Source organism: Carlito syrichta, unplaced genomic scaffold (assembly GCF_000164805.1).
Source record: "Carlito syrichta isolate Samal-C Ts95f unplaced genomic scaffold, Tarsius_syrichta-2.0.1 Scaffold307032, whole genome shotgun sequence".
In the NCBI taxonomy this organism is placed as follows: domain Eukaryota; kingdom Metazoa; phylum Chordata; class Mammalia; order Primates; family Tarsiidae; genus Carlito; species Carlito syrichta.
The window spans coordinates 110,284-125,573 of NW_007251128.1; the positions used below are offsets into that span (position 1 = coordinate 110,284).

General features: G+C 41.4%; 1 protein-coding gene across 1 annotated transcript in view; it reads left to right on the plus strand.

The window, feature by feature from the left end:
* The window catches only part of ARMC9 (armadillo repeat containing 9), a 138,059-nt gene that overhangs the window by 57,439 nt on the left and 65,330 nt on the right, over window positions 1-15,290 (plus strand). Inside the window, exons 11-16 of the mRNA XM_021715385.1 lie at window positions 1,724-1,835; window positions 3,033-3,125; window positions 5,974-6,064; window positions 7,214-7,337; window positions 10,757-10,896; window positions 13,157-13,233. Coding sequence (XP_021571060.1) covers window positions 1,724-1,835; window positions 3,033-3,125; window positions 5,974-6,064; window positions 7,214-7,337; window positions 10,757-10,896; window positions 13,157-13,233 — 637 coding nt within the window. The remainder of the gene's footprint in view (window positions 1-1,723; window positions 1,836-3,032; window positions 3,126-5,973; window positions 6,065-7,213; window positions 7,338-10,756; window positions 10,897-13,156; window positions 13,234-15,290) is intronic.

Below are 15,290 nucleotides of genomic sequence, written 5' to 3' on the forward strand. Positions count from 1 at the left end.
GATGAGGTCTCGCTGCCCAGGCGGGCTCAGGCAATCCACTCACCTTAGCCTCCCAAAGGTGCGGGATTACAGGCTGAGCCACCGAGCCTGGCTGCTCCATTATTTTTATTTAGTTTCTTGTCTTCTTAGTTTCCTTTAACTTAAAATTGCTCCTTAGTTTTTGTCTTTCATGGTCTTTACACTTTTGAATAATACCAAAAAAAGAGAGAATTTACCCCAAATCCTACCTCCCAGAGCTGTTATCTTAGTATCCATTCTAGTCTTAAAAAACAAAGAAAACCCTACAGCTTTAGTCTCTTCAGCACAACTCTTTTTTATTTTTTATTTTTTTGAGTCAGAATCTCACTCTGTCGCCCAGGCTGGAGTACAGTGGCTTGCTCATGGCAAATGAGCAAAGCCCAAAGACTGTTAACCTGCTGGGCTCAGGTAATCCTTCTGCCTCAGCCTTCCAAGTAACTGAAACTACAGACGTGCACTATCACGCCCAGCTTATTTTTTGATTTATTATAGAGACAAGGTCTCACCAAGTTGCCCAGGCTGATCTTGAACCCCTGAGCTTAGGCAATTCTCACTCCTCGGCCTCCCAAAATGCTGGGATTACAGGCTTGAGCCACCACTCCTGGCCTCTTCACCAAACTCTTTACAGATCTCTATTTAATATTGTACAGTATCTTTTTCTCTTTGTACTGGAAGAATCATATTTTTGTTTTGTTTTCTGGTTTTGGTTTTTATTTTTATATTTTGAAATAAGTATAGATTCATGGAAAGTTGAAGTCCTAGCTTCCTCAGTGGTGACCCCTTATATGTCTGTAATATTACATCAAAATAAGGAAATTAACATTAATACAGTACTGTTAATTAGATCACAGACCTCTTTCAGCTTCACCAGTTTTTCAAGGCACTCTCATCACCTTTTCTTCAATGAAACAACAGAAGAAAATGTGAAGACACTTTTTTTAGTGACAAGGAATCTGAGGTGATTCCTGTTGTTTCTGGCTAACCAAAGGCAGTTGTCTGAGCTGTGTGGATCTCTCTTAGCCGATACTTGGCTTCCCCTGAGGTCTTTGATTTGGAGTCTTCTTGGAGGTCTGCAAATTGTCCTTCAACCCATCTCCTAACTATATCCCCCATGCTGCTTCCTGCTGCACCTTCTGACTCCTTGGAGGCTGAGCCACCCACCTACTTACTCTTCACACCTGTTTAGTTACCCCTGACCTATCCTTCGCATTCCCCCGTCTAGTCCCTCAGACTTGAGAGGGTCAGTGGCTTCAGGCTTTTAGGTAGAACTCTTGGGGCCTGCTGATGCTAACAGTCTTTGGGCTTTGCTCAGAATTCTCAACAGATCTTTGGTGAAAAGCTGTGATGCCTCCAAGGTGATTTCCTCTCCATTATATGGAGCCCTAGTATAAAAATGAATGCATTGCTTTCTAAATCTGTTCAGGCAGAAACTCCTCATTTTAGGAAAAATGTTAAACAGAGCCTCCATCTATCCAACAGACCAGGCAGAGCTGAGCCAGTTGAAGCTGGGGTGGGGAGCCTGGAACCCAGCCAGCCCTCCCTGGGGAAGCCGGGAGTTCATGGGGGGAGCCTGGGGAACAGCCAACCGTTGCCGGCCTGTTCCTTCTTCACAGCTCTAGATAGGATGTCATAATGCTCAGGAAGTGTAATAAACGTGCCCCCTTTGCCCTTTTTTTTTCCTCTTGGAACTTGCATTGCTGAGTAGAAAATCGAAGGATGTCCCATTACTACCCTCCCTGGATTATGAGAAACTGAAGAAGGATTTGATTTGGGAGAGTGACCGTTTGAAAGCCTTCTTATTGCAGGCTCTGCGCTGGGTAGGTACCTTTCCCTTGAAGTTAAAAAACCAAGCCAGACAAAACCTGTGCTGGTTTTCTTGACTGGCTACCTTAACTTGTGTCTTTTAATCCATCTATTAAAACTCGTTCTTCCTATTGCCTGCTACCACCAAGAATGAGAGTTAAAAGCACCTTCTGAAGATAGCCTTGGTCTCCTTTAAAATATTTCTCAACTGATATCACAGTAAGATTTTCCTGGAAAAGCAAGGACATTTGCTCACTTCAGTTGCATGACTTTCTCATATCCTAACTCATGGCTGTACACACCCATGTGCACCTGCACATGCACATGCTCCCCACGCAAAAATTTCTTCTAGCCCTATGGATATTGTGTAAATTCTTATTTATACCAATATAACAGACTTATAGCTTTTCAAAATCTTAAAAGCTATCTATCCCTACGTACACACACAGACACACATGTGCGCGCACGTGCACCTACATACACACACACACATGCACGCACGCATGTACACACACAGCCAGAGTATTGCTCTGGAAGTCCCTGTAGGATAGGATAGAGTCTAATTTGTTGGCATACCATGCATTCAAAGCTCTACAGTCTGCCCTGGGCCCTACCTATTGGGTCCACTCAAATGCACCCTGTATTTTTGTACCTCCCTTAGCTGGACCTCACTTCCCTATTCCTCACCAGCTCACACTCCCCTGTGCTGGTTAATAGTCTGTTCATCTTTCAGGGGCCAACTCTTTTTTTTTTTTTTCAGTCTCACTCTTGTCACCAAGGCTAGATTGCACCGGCACGCTCATGGCCACCACAGCCTTGACCTGCTGGGCTTAGGCGATCCTTCCACTTCAGCCTTCCAAGTAGCTGGAACAGGAGCAACTCTTGACTCCCTTCCTATAAGAAAAGTCCCACTAGGTATGAGTGAGCTAGCACTCCCCTATCTGCATAACTGGGCACTTGCCACTTCACATCTCTGGAGATTTCACAGGTCTAAATTGATTCCAGCATCCCCTGAATCACCCATTAAGTAGTACATCATAATTTCTTATCAGTTAACTGGTTGTCTGGCTGACTAGCCCCTGGCTGGATTATTATTTATTTTGTTTGGTTAAATGTAAAGTTATTGGTACCATTAAAACATACCTGCTGTATGAAACTTTTTCTCCATGGTAAGGCTTAAGTCTTACTATTTTTGTTTTTCTTTGCTCCAGCGCTTGACCACGTCCCATCCTGGGGAGCAGAGGGAGACTGTTCTGCAAGCCTACATCAGCAATGACCTCTTAGACTGCCATAGCCACAACCAGGTCAGTAAGAGATAGGCCAGAGCCTGGCCAGTGCTTTCAGTTCTAGGGAATGATCTTAGCAAATAGAGAAGCTTTGATTTCTATGCACGCTTGTGGCATAGTAACCACATGTCAGTCTTGAGCTTGTTAACTTGTAAGATCTGTTGTTCACCTTAGATAGTGACCTACTCTTCACTGCTGGTAAAGAGTTCCAAACAAGTTAGAACTGCTTGATTCATCACTGGAACTCTTTTCTGTCATTTTTTTCAACTGATATTCCCAGTTGTTTCCCTTACCTCACTGCTTGCCATGAGTCCTGGAAACTGAGCATGACTTAGGATGAGTCAGCAAATTCAAGATTTTTTCATCTGGACTGAACTAAACACGTGTCTTTAACACAATATTTGTATGTAGCTTTGGACCAGGTAGGCCTACTGATTCAGTGGGAAAAGCATGAGATTTGGGGTGAGATAAACTGCTTTCAAACCTCTCTCTGCTGTACTACTCATTAGCCAGGTCATCTTAAGCAAGTTGCTCAGTCTCAGGAGTTTCCCCATCTAGGAAAAGGCGCTGTGTCTGCCTTGTGAGGTTGTTGGTATGATTATTTGCCATCACATGTGGGAAGTACTTAGCTCTGGGCCTGGCACTGAGTAGTTACTATGTGGTGGTCTTCTTCCCCTCTCCTTGCCCCTTTTGCCTGTATGTGCACCAGATTTCACTGGATAGGAAGAGGGTCAAGATCTTGAACTTGGCACATGTAAAGAGGATGCTGCATTTTATTTTAGTTGAATTTTTGTCCAGAATTCTCTAAAAATGTAAAGCTGTTGTTAAACTTCACCATGTATGCACTGAGTGGAATATCAAATGCTCTTAGCACTCACTTATTAAACAGCTATCTTAGGCCATTTCCTGCTGCTGTAAGGGAACACCACTGTCTGGATAATTTTATAAACAATATAAGTTTATTTGGCTTCTTGTCCTGGAGACTGGGAAGCATCTGGGAAGGGTCATTCATTACATGACAGGAGGTGGAAGGTAGACGTGAGCATGCAAGGCAAAGAGAGAATGGGGACCAAGCCTGTTTTATCAGGAGCCTACTCCTGTGATCACTGACCCACTTCTGCAATATCATCATTAATCCATTCGGGAGGGCAAAGCTCTCATCACTTCTAGAAGGCCCCACCTGCCAATACCAATACATTGACTATTAAATTTCAGTGCTCAGCCCTGTTGAGTTTTATATTTTCTTTTTTATAGCATTATTTTGTTTCATGGATATAATACAGCTGCTTGTATCTTTGAGAATACTAGCCAGGCATGGTGGTTCATGCCTGTTATCCCAGCACTTTGGGAGGCTGAGATGAAACGATTGTCTGAGCCTAGGGATTTGAGACCAGCCTGGGCAACTTGGTGAGACCTTGTTTCTACAATAAATTTTTTTAAAAGGCCAGGCTTGGTGACTCATCCTGTAATCCCAGCACTTTGGGAGGCTGAGGTGATTGGATTGCCTGAGCCCCCAGGCTCGAGACCAGCCCGGGCAACTTAGCAAGACCTTGTCTCTACAATAAATCAAGAATTAGCTGGGCGTAGTAGCACACGCCTGTAGTTCCAGCTACTTGGAAGGCTGAGGTAGAAGGATTGTGGAGCTCAACAGGTCGACACTGGGGTGGCCATGAGCATGCCACTGCCTTCTAGCCTGGGAGACTCCAGCTCAAAAAAAAAATTAGCAAAAAAAAAAATACTAGTGACAAATTTTTATTTTTAGTTTTGTTCTTTCTACACAGTCTCTTTTCCTTTAAGGTACTCCTTCCCTCCCTCCTTCCCTTTTGTTTGGCTCTATTTTTCATATTAGAAACTTTCCTCATATGTCTGGTAGCCTTTGGATATCCCCTAATGAAATATTTAGATATAAAGCTGATTGAGTGTGAAAGTAGGGCCTGTTGACGTATACTGAAAGGAATCTAGCTGGTCCATTTACTGGGAACCTCTGATTTCAGGGTCTTTAGTTCTTTCCCCATGGGCTGGTCATTTTCCACTGATAGTCTTCTGATTCCCTGCCTAGAGGGTAAGGGTCTGGTTGCTAGTATTCTGGGAGCCAAGTGGGGAATAGGGTTGGCTCTCTGTTCAGCATTTTTTCTGCATTTAGACTAACCCCTTCCCCATTTTGGTCTGGAAGACCTTTAGTGTTACCCTCACAAGAGAACACTCTCCCCTGGCTCCATATTGTAAGGTATGCAGGAGCAGCGTGAATGTGATCTAGCTGCTTCTTAAACAACTTTCATTCATTCACTTTTATTTTTTCCTTAGTTCTTAAGCCTTTTGAAGAGCAAGTGATGGAAATTAGTTTGATTCTTCATTGCCCATTGCTACCTTGAGGTTTGGTGTTCTTGGGCCTGCTAAGTCTATTGGCCTCCTACATTCTGGCTTCGAGAATTGTGTTACTGTTTCGCATGCTGCTCTCTCTGTTCTTAGAAATTGATGTCTCTTATAAAAATTCATTTGCTGTAGTTTAACTGTGGTTGGGAGGAAGTAGGATTAGATGTGTGTGTTGCAACTACCATTGTAGAAAACAACAGCAGCAATAATAGCAAACAGGACTGCCTCCTTTGTGCTAGTCACTGTTCTAAGTGCTTTGTATATTTAATTCATTTAATTTAGAAATCTGACTAACTCATTTTTTCCAAGTCTCATCAAATGTCAATTGGAAATCAAGACTTCCAGATGAAATGTTTGGCTTTAGTCTGATTATTTCACCTCTAATAAATTCAGGCATAGGAAGAGAACAACCAGAAGCATAGAGGAGACATGTTTATCGCTCCCTTTTCTTAACTTATTTCTTTTCCTCTCTTGCTTTGTTCCCCCCCCACAGAGGAGTGTGCTCCAGTTGCTGTACTCAAAGAGCGAGGTGGTGCGGCAGTACATGGCCAGGCTCATCAATGCTTTTGCATCACTAGCAGAAGGTGAGACATCAGCTTTTCTTCAAAGAGAGGAACTGGGACTTACTGGTGTGTTTTTCCCTTTGAAAATGAGTTACTTAGAGATGATATTCCTCAAGTTATTCTGTTTAATTCCTCTAAGGTCTTTTGTGAAAATTAGTTGTTACTATATTGCTGTGGTTTATGGCAGAGCACATTTTGATGATTTTTTATTTTGTAAGCCTTTCTGGTTTTATAAGCTTTTTGGTTTTGTATCACAGTACTTTTTATATTGCCATAAAGATATGAGAGTTAATGAATACATTGTCTATAATTATCTACTTAAAGCAAAATAAGGTTGGTGGAACAATTAAAGCTGATTCCAATAAGTGCTATTCCATCTCCTTCAGAAGACTAAAACCTTTCAAATCAAAAGATCTGAAAATTCCAAAAATAACCTGCCACCAAAATTGAAGATGATTTTGCAAAAGTGCCATTATCTTTCATAAGCTCTTATTTGTTTGAGCTCTTTTTAATGTGAATAAAGGGATTTTTCAAATTATGAATATATGATACTCCAAAATGTTGCTCATTCATTCATTTGTTCATTCTTCCATCCATTTGGCAAACATTTATTATAAGTCAGAGTATGTCCTGAGGATCATTCATAAAATAATACTGTTGAAGCTTATGTTCGAAATTAACATCTTCTACATCAGTTCAGAAGTCCACCATGGGCTTGGAACCATTTTGGATTTATTATAGGTTCTCAGGTATGGCACTGCCTTCTTTTCCAGGCGCTGGGCATGTCTAGAGGGAGCACTCCTTGACAGCCAGAAGCACACTCTCTGGCAGCCTCTGTTGTAAGGGCTTAGGGGCTTGTACCACACAGACCCACACCATTTTTCTCCGTAGATCTGAGAATTTCAGGCAGATAAAGGCGAGTGTTTCTTATAAGCACATGGCAATGAATTATGTTTAGCTTACAAGAAGAGTGGTTTTCTATTCATTAGATAGTTGATTCCATAAAACCCTCTTCCAGAAGAAATATTTTTTAATATGTTCTCTAGAACATAAAATTACCCAAACTCCACTGTGTTATATGCAAACAAAGTTGTCATAGAAAGTTGTTTTGGAGTATACCAGATGTATTCTTTCCATCTTTCACCAGTTTCATCTCTGGTATATTATTAGGTCGCCTCTACCTCGCCCAGAACACAAAGGTGCTGCGGATGCTGGAGGGAAGATTGAAGGAGGAGGACAAGGACATCATCACCCGGGAAAATGTCCTTGGGGCCTTGCAGAAGTTCAGCCTCAGGTGATGACTGTGCAGTAGGTCAGGGTGGCTCCTGTGAAATCATGTTAGGTTTTTTAAAGCTGCTATTTAGTGCTTATTTAATTCCCTTGACAACCCAGGAGGCGGATGATAATTTTCTGCTAATTCTTAGGTGAGACTGGGTGACTTTCTAAGATAAAGGTAGAAATCTTATCTCTACTTAAATGAACTATACTGCTCAGGCTGCTGGGAATGGAGGAAGATATTTTAAAAGCACCATTGTATTCTCCTAATGGACATCATTTAGTGCTATCGGGTGCTGGATTGTGTCTGAGGCAATGTGAATAAGACCTTGAGAGCCTCAGCCTTCAAGCTGCTCCTAGTCCCCTGTGAGAATCATAGCAGAGAGTGAGAAGCAGTTCTGGGGTTGCCAGGTTTAGGGCCTCCTGGCTTCTGTCCAAACAGCCCAGTAACCCATCCATAGTCTTTACCTGGACTCTGTTATGACTTAGAACAGCTCAACATCAGAAATTTCCTAATAAGACACTTCTGGAACCAGATCTGGTGTCCTCCCAGAGCTCTTTTAAGTTAACCACTTTATTGAGGTATATTCTACATACCATAACATTCACCTATTTTCAACATACAATTCAATAATTTTAGTATATTTACAGAATTGTACAGCCATCACCACACTCTAGTTTTAGAGCATTTCCGTCACCACAAAAAGAAATGTCATATCCATTTACAGTCACTCCTCATTCCTACCTCCAACCCCAGTTGACCACCAGTCTACTTTCTATAGGTTTGCTTGTGCTGGACATTTCATTAAGTGGAACCATATAATGTGTGTTCTTTTGTGACTAGCTTCTCTCACTTGACTTAACCTTTTCAAGGTTTATTCATGTTGCAACATGAATCAGAATTTCATTCTTTTTAGTGGTTGAATGATGGTCCGTTGTATGGTTATACCACATTTTGTTTATCCAGTTGTCATTTGGAAGATATTTGGATTATTTTCACTTTGGGCTAAAATATATAATGCTGCTATGCACATTTGAGCCCAAGTCTTTGTGTGGACATACGTTTTCTTTTCTCCTGGATAGATATCTAGGAATGGAATTACTGGGTAATATGGTAATTTGTCCTTATTCCCTTATAACCACCTCAAGTTCTCTGTGACTCTATTAAGAATTTTGAGGTTGGGCACGGTGGCTCACTCTTGTAATCTGAGCACTTTGGGAGGCTAAGGCAGGAGGATTGCTTGAGCTTAGGAATTCATGACCGGCCTAGGCAACATAGCAAGATCTCATCTCTACAAAAAAAAAAAACAAAAACTTAACTACTTGGGAGGCTGAGGTGGAAGGATCACCTGAATCCAGAAGGTCAAAGTGAGCCATGATCTGTGCCACTTCACTCTAGCCTGGGAAACAGAGTGAGACCCCGACTCAAAAAAAGAATTCTAGTACCTCAAGTCCTCCCCTTTTTCTGTCAGTTCTTTTCTGAACACACTTTCTTCCCATCAAATGTGGTTAACATTTGACTGACTTTTACTAATAATTAGAAACCTGCAAAGTGAGCAGTGTAAATGTGTGTGTGTTTAGTGGGAGAAAGGAATGAGTATTTGTAACTACTATTTGCCGAGTCCCTGCCAATGAAAATTTTTTGTTCTAGCCCTATAATTGAAAAGAACTATAAGTGATCTCCAGAGTTATTACATCCTCAGATTTCATTAACACTTCGTTTCTGTTTGTTTATACAGATAACTTAGCTAGATGTTGACCATACTTGGAAATTTTTATAAATACAATAACTATACTTAGGTAACAGATATAGGATAGGGTAAAGAAATACTTCTTCCTAGTAATGAAAATGTTTACTGCCCATTTATTCTTTTCCTCCAATAGATTTTATGCAAAAATTTTTTTGTCGAAGAAGTATTTCTATAGTACTGTTAATTTCTATGGTCCTGGTAATTTAAGCTTTTCTTTTCTGTAAATGTACTTAATTTTCTGCAGTTTTCCAGGGTCTCTTCAATGAATGTAGAAAGTAGCCAGGCTTACCAAAAGAGTACTGTCTTCATTGTATTCTAACAAGTCACACTGATTGGGTCGGTGTACTGCTTAGGAACAGCATGAACAGATGCTGGCTTTGTTGTTCTGTCCTGGAACATGACTGGTTAATCAGGAGATGTACAATGCTGGCTTCTCTGTGGCGTTTTGATTTTCCAGTAATTCAGGTGGCTTCTCAAGGTGATACCACTTTCAGTCTCATTACTTCTTAAGGCTGACTTAATTCAATATTACACATTTTGATGAGGCTTTAGATTTTGTAAGATTTTACATCTGGACGGTCTGTGGAAAATCATTTCTTTAATTTGTACTACCCAAGCCATTAAACTACCCTTACTTTATAGAGCTCTGAATCAAAATGATAATAAACTGAGTTTATGCTCTTTTTTTTTGTTTTTCTTTATTTTCATACAAGCTCAAACTACCTAAACTAGATTTTATAGAGTTTAGGTGAAAATCTATCAAAGAAGTATTTCTATGGTCCTGTATCCTGGGTTAAGTTAGTAGACTTTCTGAAAGCTATCAGTGAATATTTACTGAATATTGGAAGTAATGCTTTGCTAATTTTAAATATTGAAACAGAAACTTTCAAAGTAGGAAACCTCCTTGCTGCTTTATCATTCTTTTTTTCTTTTTTTTTTTTTTTGAGTTGGAGGCTCACTCTGTTACCCAGGCTGGAGGGCAGTGGCACGCTCCCAGCCACCGCAGCCTCAACCTGCTGGGGTCTTGCGATCCTTCTGCCTCAGCCTTCCAAATAGCCAGAACTACAGGTGCACGCTACCATGTCCAGCTAATTTTAATTTATTGTAGAGACGAGGTCTCGCCAAGTTGTCCTGGTGGGTCTTGAACACACAGGCTCAGGCAATCCTCTCGCCTTGGCCTCCCAAAGTACTGGAATTACAGGCTGAGCCACTGAGCCCAGCCTGCTTTATCATTCTTTAAACCTTTAATAATATTGCTAAAAGGTAAAGAGATGTTGTATGGGTTTAGTAAAATATTCCTGTGTCTGTATCTTCTGTACAGTTTGTCTTTTCTGATATACATTCACATAACCATATATTCTTTTTTATTTTTTTGAGCTAGAGTCTCACTCTCTTGCCATACTGGAGTGTGGTGGCATGATCATGGCTCATGGCAGTCTCAATCTCCTGTGAGGTGACCCTTCTGCCACATATACCACCACACCTGGCTAATTTTTTGATTTTTTTGTAGAGACAAGGTATGTTGCCCAGGCTAGTCTTGAACTCTTGGGCTCATTCAGTCCTCCTGCCCCAGCCTCCCAGAGTGCTGGGATTACAGGAGTGAGCCACCGTGCCTACTACTATATACTCTTATATGAAAAGTTTCTTGCCAATTTTAATTTACTTTAGGCTGTTTGTTTTATCCTAGGCGCCCGCTACAGACAGCGATGATTCAAGATGGCCTCATCTTCTGGCTGATAGACCTTCTGAAGGACCCAGACTGCCTGTCTGACTACACATTGGAGTACTCGGTGGCTTTGCTTATGAACCTCTGCCTCCGGAGTGCAGGTCTCTGTCCCCTGCCCCCATTCTAGTGTGGGAAGGAGAAGAGATCCTGACCCTTGGATCTGGATTACCAATAAGCCTGATATGGTTTGCTTTTAGTCTCCCTCAAAGGAAACAAAACAGGAAAAGAGTTGTGAAGCATTTCCAACTACGTGTAAAGTCTTTGAATCCCTGAAGCAAAAATAGCATTCTGGTGTAGGAAAGAATGTTTTATATACATGTATGTGGTGCCTGCATTAAGAGGAAACCAAATTCATTCACATTTTTCTTCATCTTTATTGCATTATTCAAAAATAGAAAGTTAAAAATTATAAGTCTTTTTTCTGAAGACAAAGAAGTATATTCCCAAGATTCTACAGTATTAAGTTGGTGGCCAGAGCAGTGATGTTAAACCTTGCTTCCTGCTCTGAATCAGTAGTCTCCCCTTCCTGGAAATGGAGGTTCTACTCTGGACATGCAAATCATTTATAGACTTCACCAAGGGAGGTAGTGATTTTAGCTTTTCTGCAGGTACCGTCTCATTTAAATTATCTGTTAACCTGAGATGAAAGAAACTTCTTTAGAAGAGGTGCCAAGTCCAGGTTATGGCTGTCCCCAGTCTGAGCAGCACAATGTTTGTAGAAAAAAGTTACCTGGATAAATAGCTGGCTCAGAGGTATTTGTTGGAAGCATCTTCATCTTTGGATACTTTGTAATCTGAACCGCGTAACTGTGTGTTGTTGACTGAGTACATGACTGTTATTTCAGCCTTCTGTTCTAAAAAAATGGCATATGCAAAAAGTTCTAGGTTTTAATACACTTATCAGGTTATAATCAGCTTTTCTTCATTATCAGTTTATTTGCAGTGGTTATTATGAATTGCTGTGTGCTCTGACTGGAGTAATAACCACCACTGTTGACTAAGCACTTGGAATTCTGTGCTTTACTAAGTTCTTCACAAACATGAGCTTACTCAATTCTATATCACCTTTTGAGGCAGATATTAATAATAATCCCTGTTTTATCTTATTTTATTTTTTTGAATCGGGGTCTCACTCAGTCACCCAGACTGGAGTATAGTGGCATGATCACAACAATCACGGCTCATAGCAGCCTCACCCTCCTGGGCTCAGATGATCCTTCCATCTCTGCCTCCCAAGTATCTGAGACTACAAACACACAACACTAAACCCAGCTAATTTTTTTTTTTAATTTGTAGAGATGAGGTTTTTGCTATGTTGCCCAGGCTGGTCTTGAACTCCTGGGCTCAAGCAATCTACCTGCCTTGGCCTCCCAAAGGGCTGGGATTATTTGAGCCACCACACCTGGCAATAATCCCTGTTTTTTTGTTTGTTTGTTTGTTTTTGCTTTTAATTTTTTTATTTTAAAGATGTGGGATACAATTCAGGGTTAGGTATACAAATGTTTATTATTCAGGTACCTTTGTTGCTGAGGTGTGTCCCCCTTCCCCAGGCAGACTCCCACTATTGCCAATACCGCTTCCCCGCCCCCCTCCCAGCAGTTTTCCACTACTACCAATCCTTTTTTTATAGTATTACGATAATTGTTCAAGGTCCGCTTATGAATGAGAACATGTGATACTCAATTCTTTGATTCTGTGAAAGATCACTCAGTATTATAGACTCTAAGTCCATTCAGTTTGCTGTGAAGTTCATGATTTTGTTCTTCTTTTTTTTTTTTGAGTTGGAGTCTCACTCTGTCACCCAGTCTGGAGTGCAGTGGCCGCTCCCGGCCACCACAGCCTTAGCCTGCTGGGCTCCGGCGATCCTTCCACCTCAGCCTTCTGAGAAGCCGGAATTACAGGCATGCGCTACCATGCCCGGCTGATTTTTTTTTTTTTTTAATTTATTGTAGAGATGAGGTCTCGCTGCCCAGGCGGGTCTTGAACCCACGGGCTCAAACAATCCACTCACCTCAGCTTCCCAAAGGCGCAGGATTACAGGCTGAGCCACCGAGCCCGGCTGATTTTGTTCTTCTTTATGGCTGCATAATATTCCATCGTGTGTACGTACCACATTTTTTTAATCCAGTCCTCTTTTGATGGGCAGCACGGTTGGCTCCATGTCCTTGCTATTGTGAACAATGCTGTGAATAATCCGTGTTTTAAAGAAGGGGAAACTGAGGCCCAGATTGGTTAAGTGACTTGCCTAAGGTCACATAGCTCTTGAGTGAGGAACCAAGATTTGTATCCAAGTCTGCCTGACCTAAAACTGTGCTTCTGAGTTTAGACATGTCATGTTGTATTTTGGTTTATTTCTTATAGGGAAGAACATGTGTGTCAAGGTGGCAGGCCTGGTGCTCAAAGTCCTTTCAGATCTGCTTGGCCACGAAAACCATGAGGTACTCAGCTGGCACTGCTGGCCCTGGGCTTGGGGGGGCTGCCCGGGGATCCAGTGCCTGTGACCTCACAGGCAAGGAGCTGACCCAGGATAGTTGCTGCATTTGAAAAGTATGTATATTCTTCCCCCTCCAGGTATTTTTCTAAGGTACTTGAAATCTTTTATAATTTTTGAAATGTTAGAACTCAGAAGCAGGAAGTTGTTCCTTCACTCCTGCTTATCAGCACATTGCCTTACTGGTTTGTGTTGGGCCCTCTCCTGGGTTACTTTTTGTCCATATCTTCTAGCCCCAACATTCTTCCCATCATCTATACTCCCTCAGTATGTTTACTGTATCTCTGTGGATGTGGATTTAGTCTTAAAAAACATACAATATTGCTTATGTGTGTATTGAATTTGCAGAGAGGTATTGCCTTTGAGGTGTCATTCTGCTTATTATTTTCCCTTGTTTTAGAGTCTTTCTGTGTGGCTTTATATATATATATATATATATATATATATATATATATTAATTATGCATCACTATTGCAGAATAGTCCCTTGTTTGTGCCCCTGCCATTTTACTTATCCAGTCTCTCAAGGGTGCATACTTTGGATGCCTCGTACTCCGCTCTCTACTTCTACAGTGGTCCTGGATGAACATTGGTGCACCTACACCACAGGGACCTGTGCCGGAGTGGCCCAGGGGTGTACAGACATTCATCACTGCTGGCTCATAACATATGTTAGCTTTGGGTCACTGAGCCCTTCCAAATTGCCCTCTGGAATGGCCATACTAGCTCTTGCTATCCCCAGCATCCTGCTCAACACCTAGTACTGTTTTCTAACCTGTGGGCCACAAGCCCTTTTTAAATAAAGTGGGAATATGGGTAAACATATTAACAAAAACAAATTTTTAAAAAATCATACCCAGTAAACATATATGATTATTCTCTCACTTGCTTTCTACAAATGCCATTGCAGATACATGGCATTGCTTTCCACTTGAAGCTAAAGGCTCAACAAAAATCTGACCTCTTTTGACAGATTTGGTCCAGGGTTATATCTTAGCAAGACAGGATTGAGTACCACAGGATCACATGTGAAGCACTTCGTTTCCACACACATCTCTTCCCATGTTTTCACACAGACAACTCCCATCCCGGTCACTCCATTTCTGTTTTACATTCCCATAGCCCCATAAACTGATTGCTGCAGCTTCTTTAGCAAGTGAATGTTGGGTAGTTGTTACAGTTTATGCCCTGCATGTTATATTTTATTTTATTTTTATTTTTTTCCGAGTTGGAGTCTCACTCTGTTGCCCAGACTGGAGTGCAGTGGTCGCTCCTGGCCACTGCAGCCTCGACCTGTTGAGCTCCAGTGATCCTTCCGCCTCAGCCTTCCAAGTAGCTGGAACTACAGGCACAGGCTACCACACCCTGCTAATTTTTTGATTTATTGTAGAGATGAGATCTCGCCAAGTTGCCCAGGCGGGTCTCAAACCCGCAGGCTCAGGCAATCCACTCACCTCATCCACCGAGCCTGGGCCTGCATGTTATATTTTAAAACTGGTGAGCTCTTAACTACTTCTAGGCCTGAATGAACTCTGTTCTTCATGTTCTTCAAATCAAGCAGGTGAAGCCAATATAAAACATATTCTTTCATCTCATAATAAAGATTGGCTTCAAGTACTAGAACCAGTGTGTTGGCTCTGAAAGTGGAATAGAACAAAGGATTCAAATCATGTCATTAACTGTTGCCTATGCATTTGCTTTGAAAATGAGCTGGAAAAACTACCTAGTATATTTTAGAGCCTGAAAATGTTTTTGCTACACAAATAAATGTGATACCCATGTATCGTATATTAGATAGTTGTGATCTTAAAAGACAAAACCCAGAAACCATAAAGAAAAAGATGCACATATTTGACTATATAAACATTAAATTTTTTGTTTGGAAAAAGATGCCATAATCAAAGTCAAAAGACAAACGATATTCTTTTTTTTTTTGAGTTGGAGTCTCACTCTTGTTGCCCAGGCTAGAGTGCAGTGGCACGCTCACAGCACCGCAGCCTCTGCC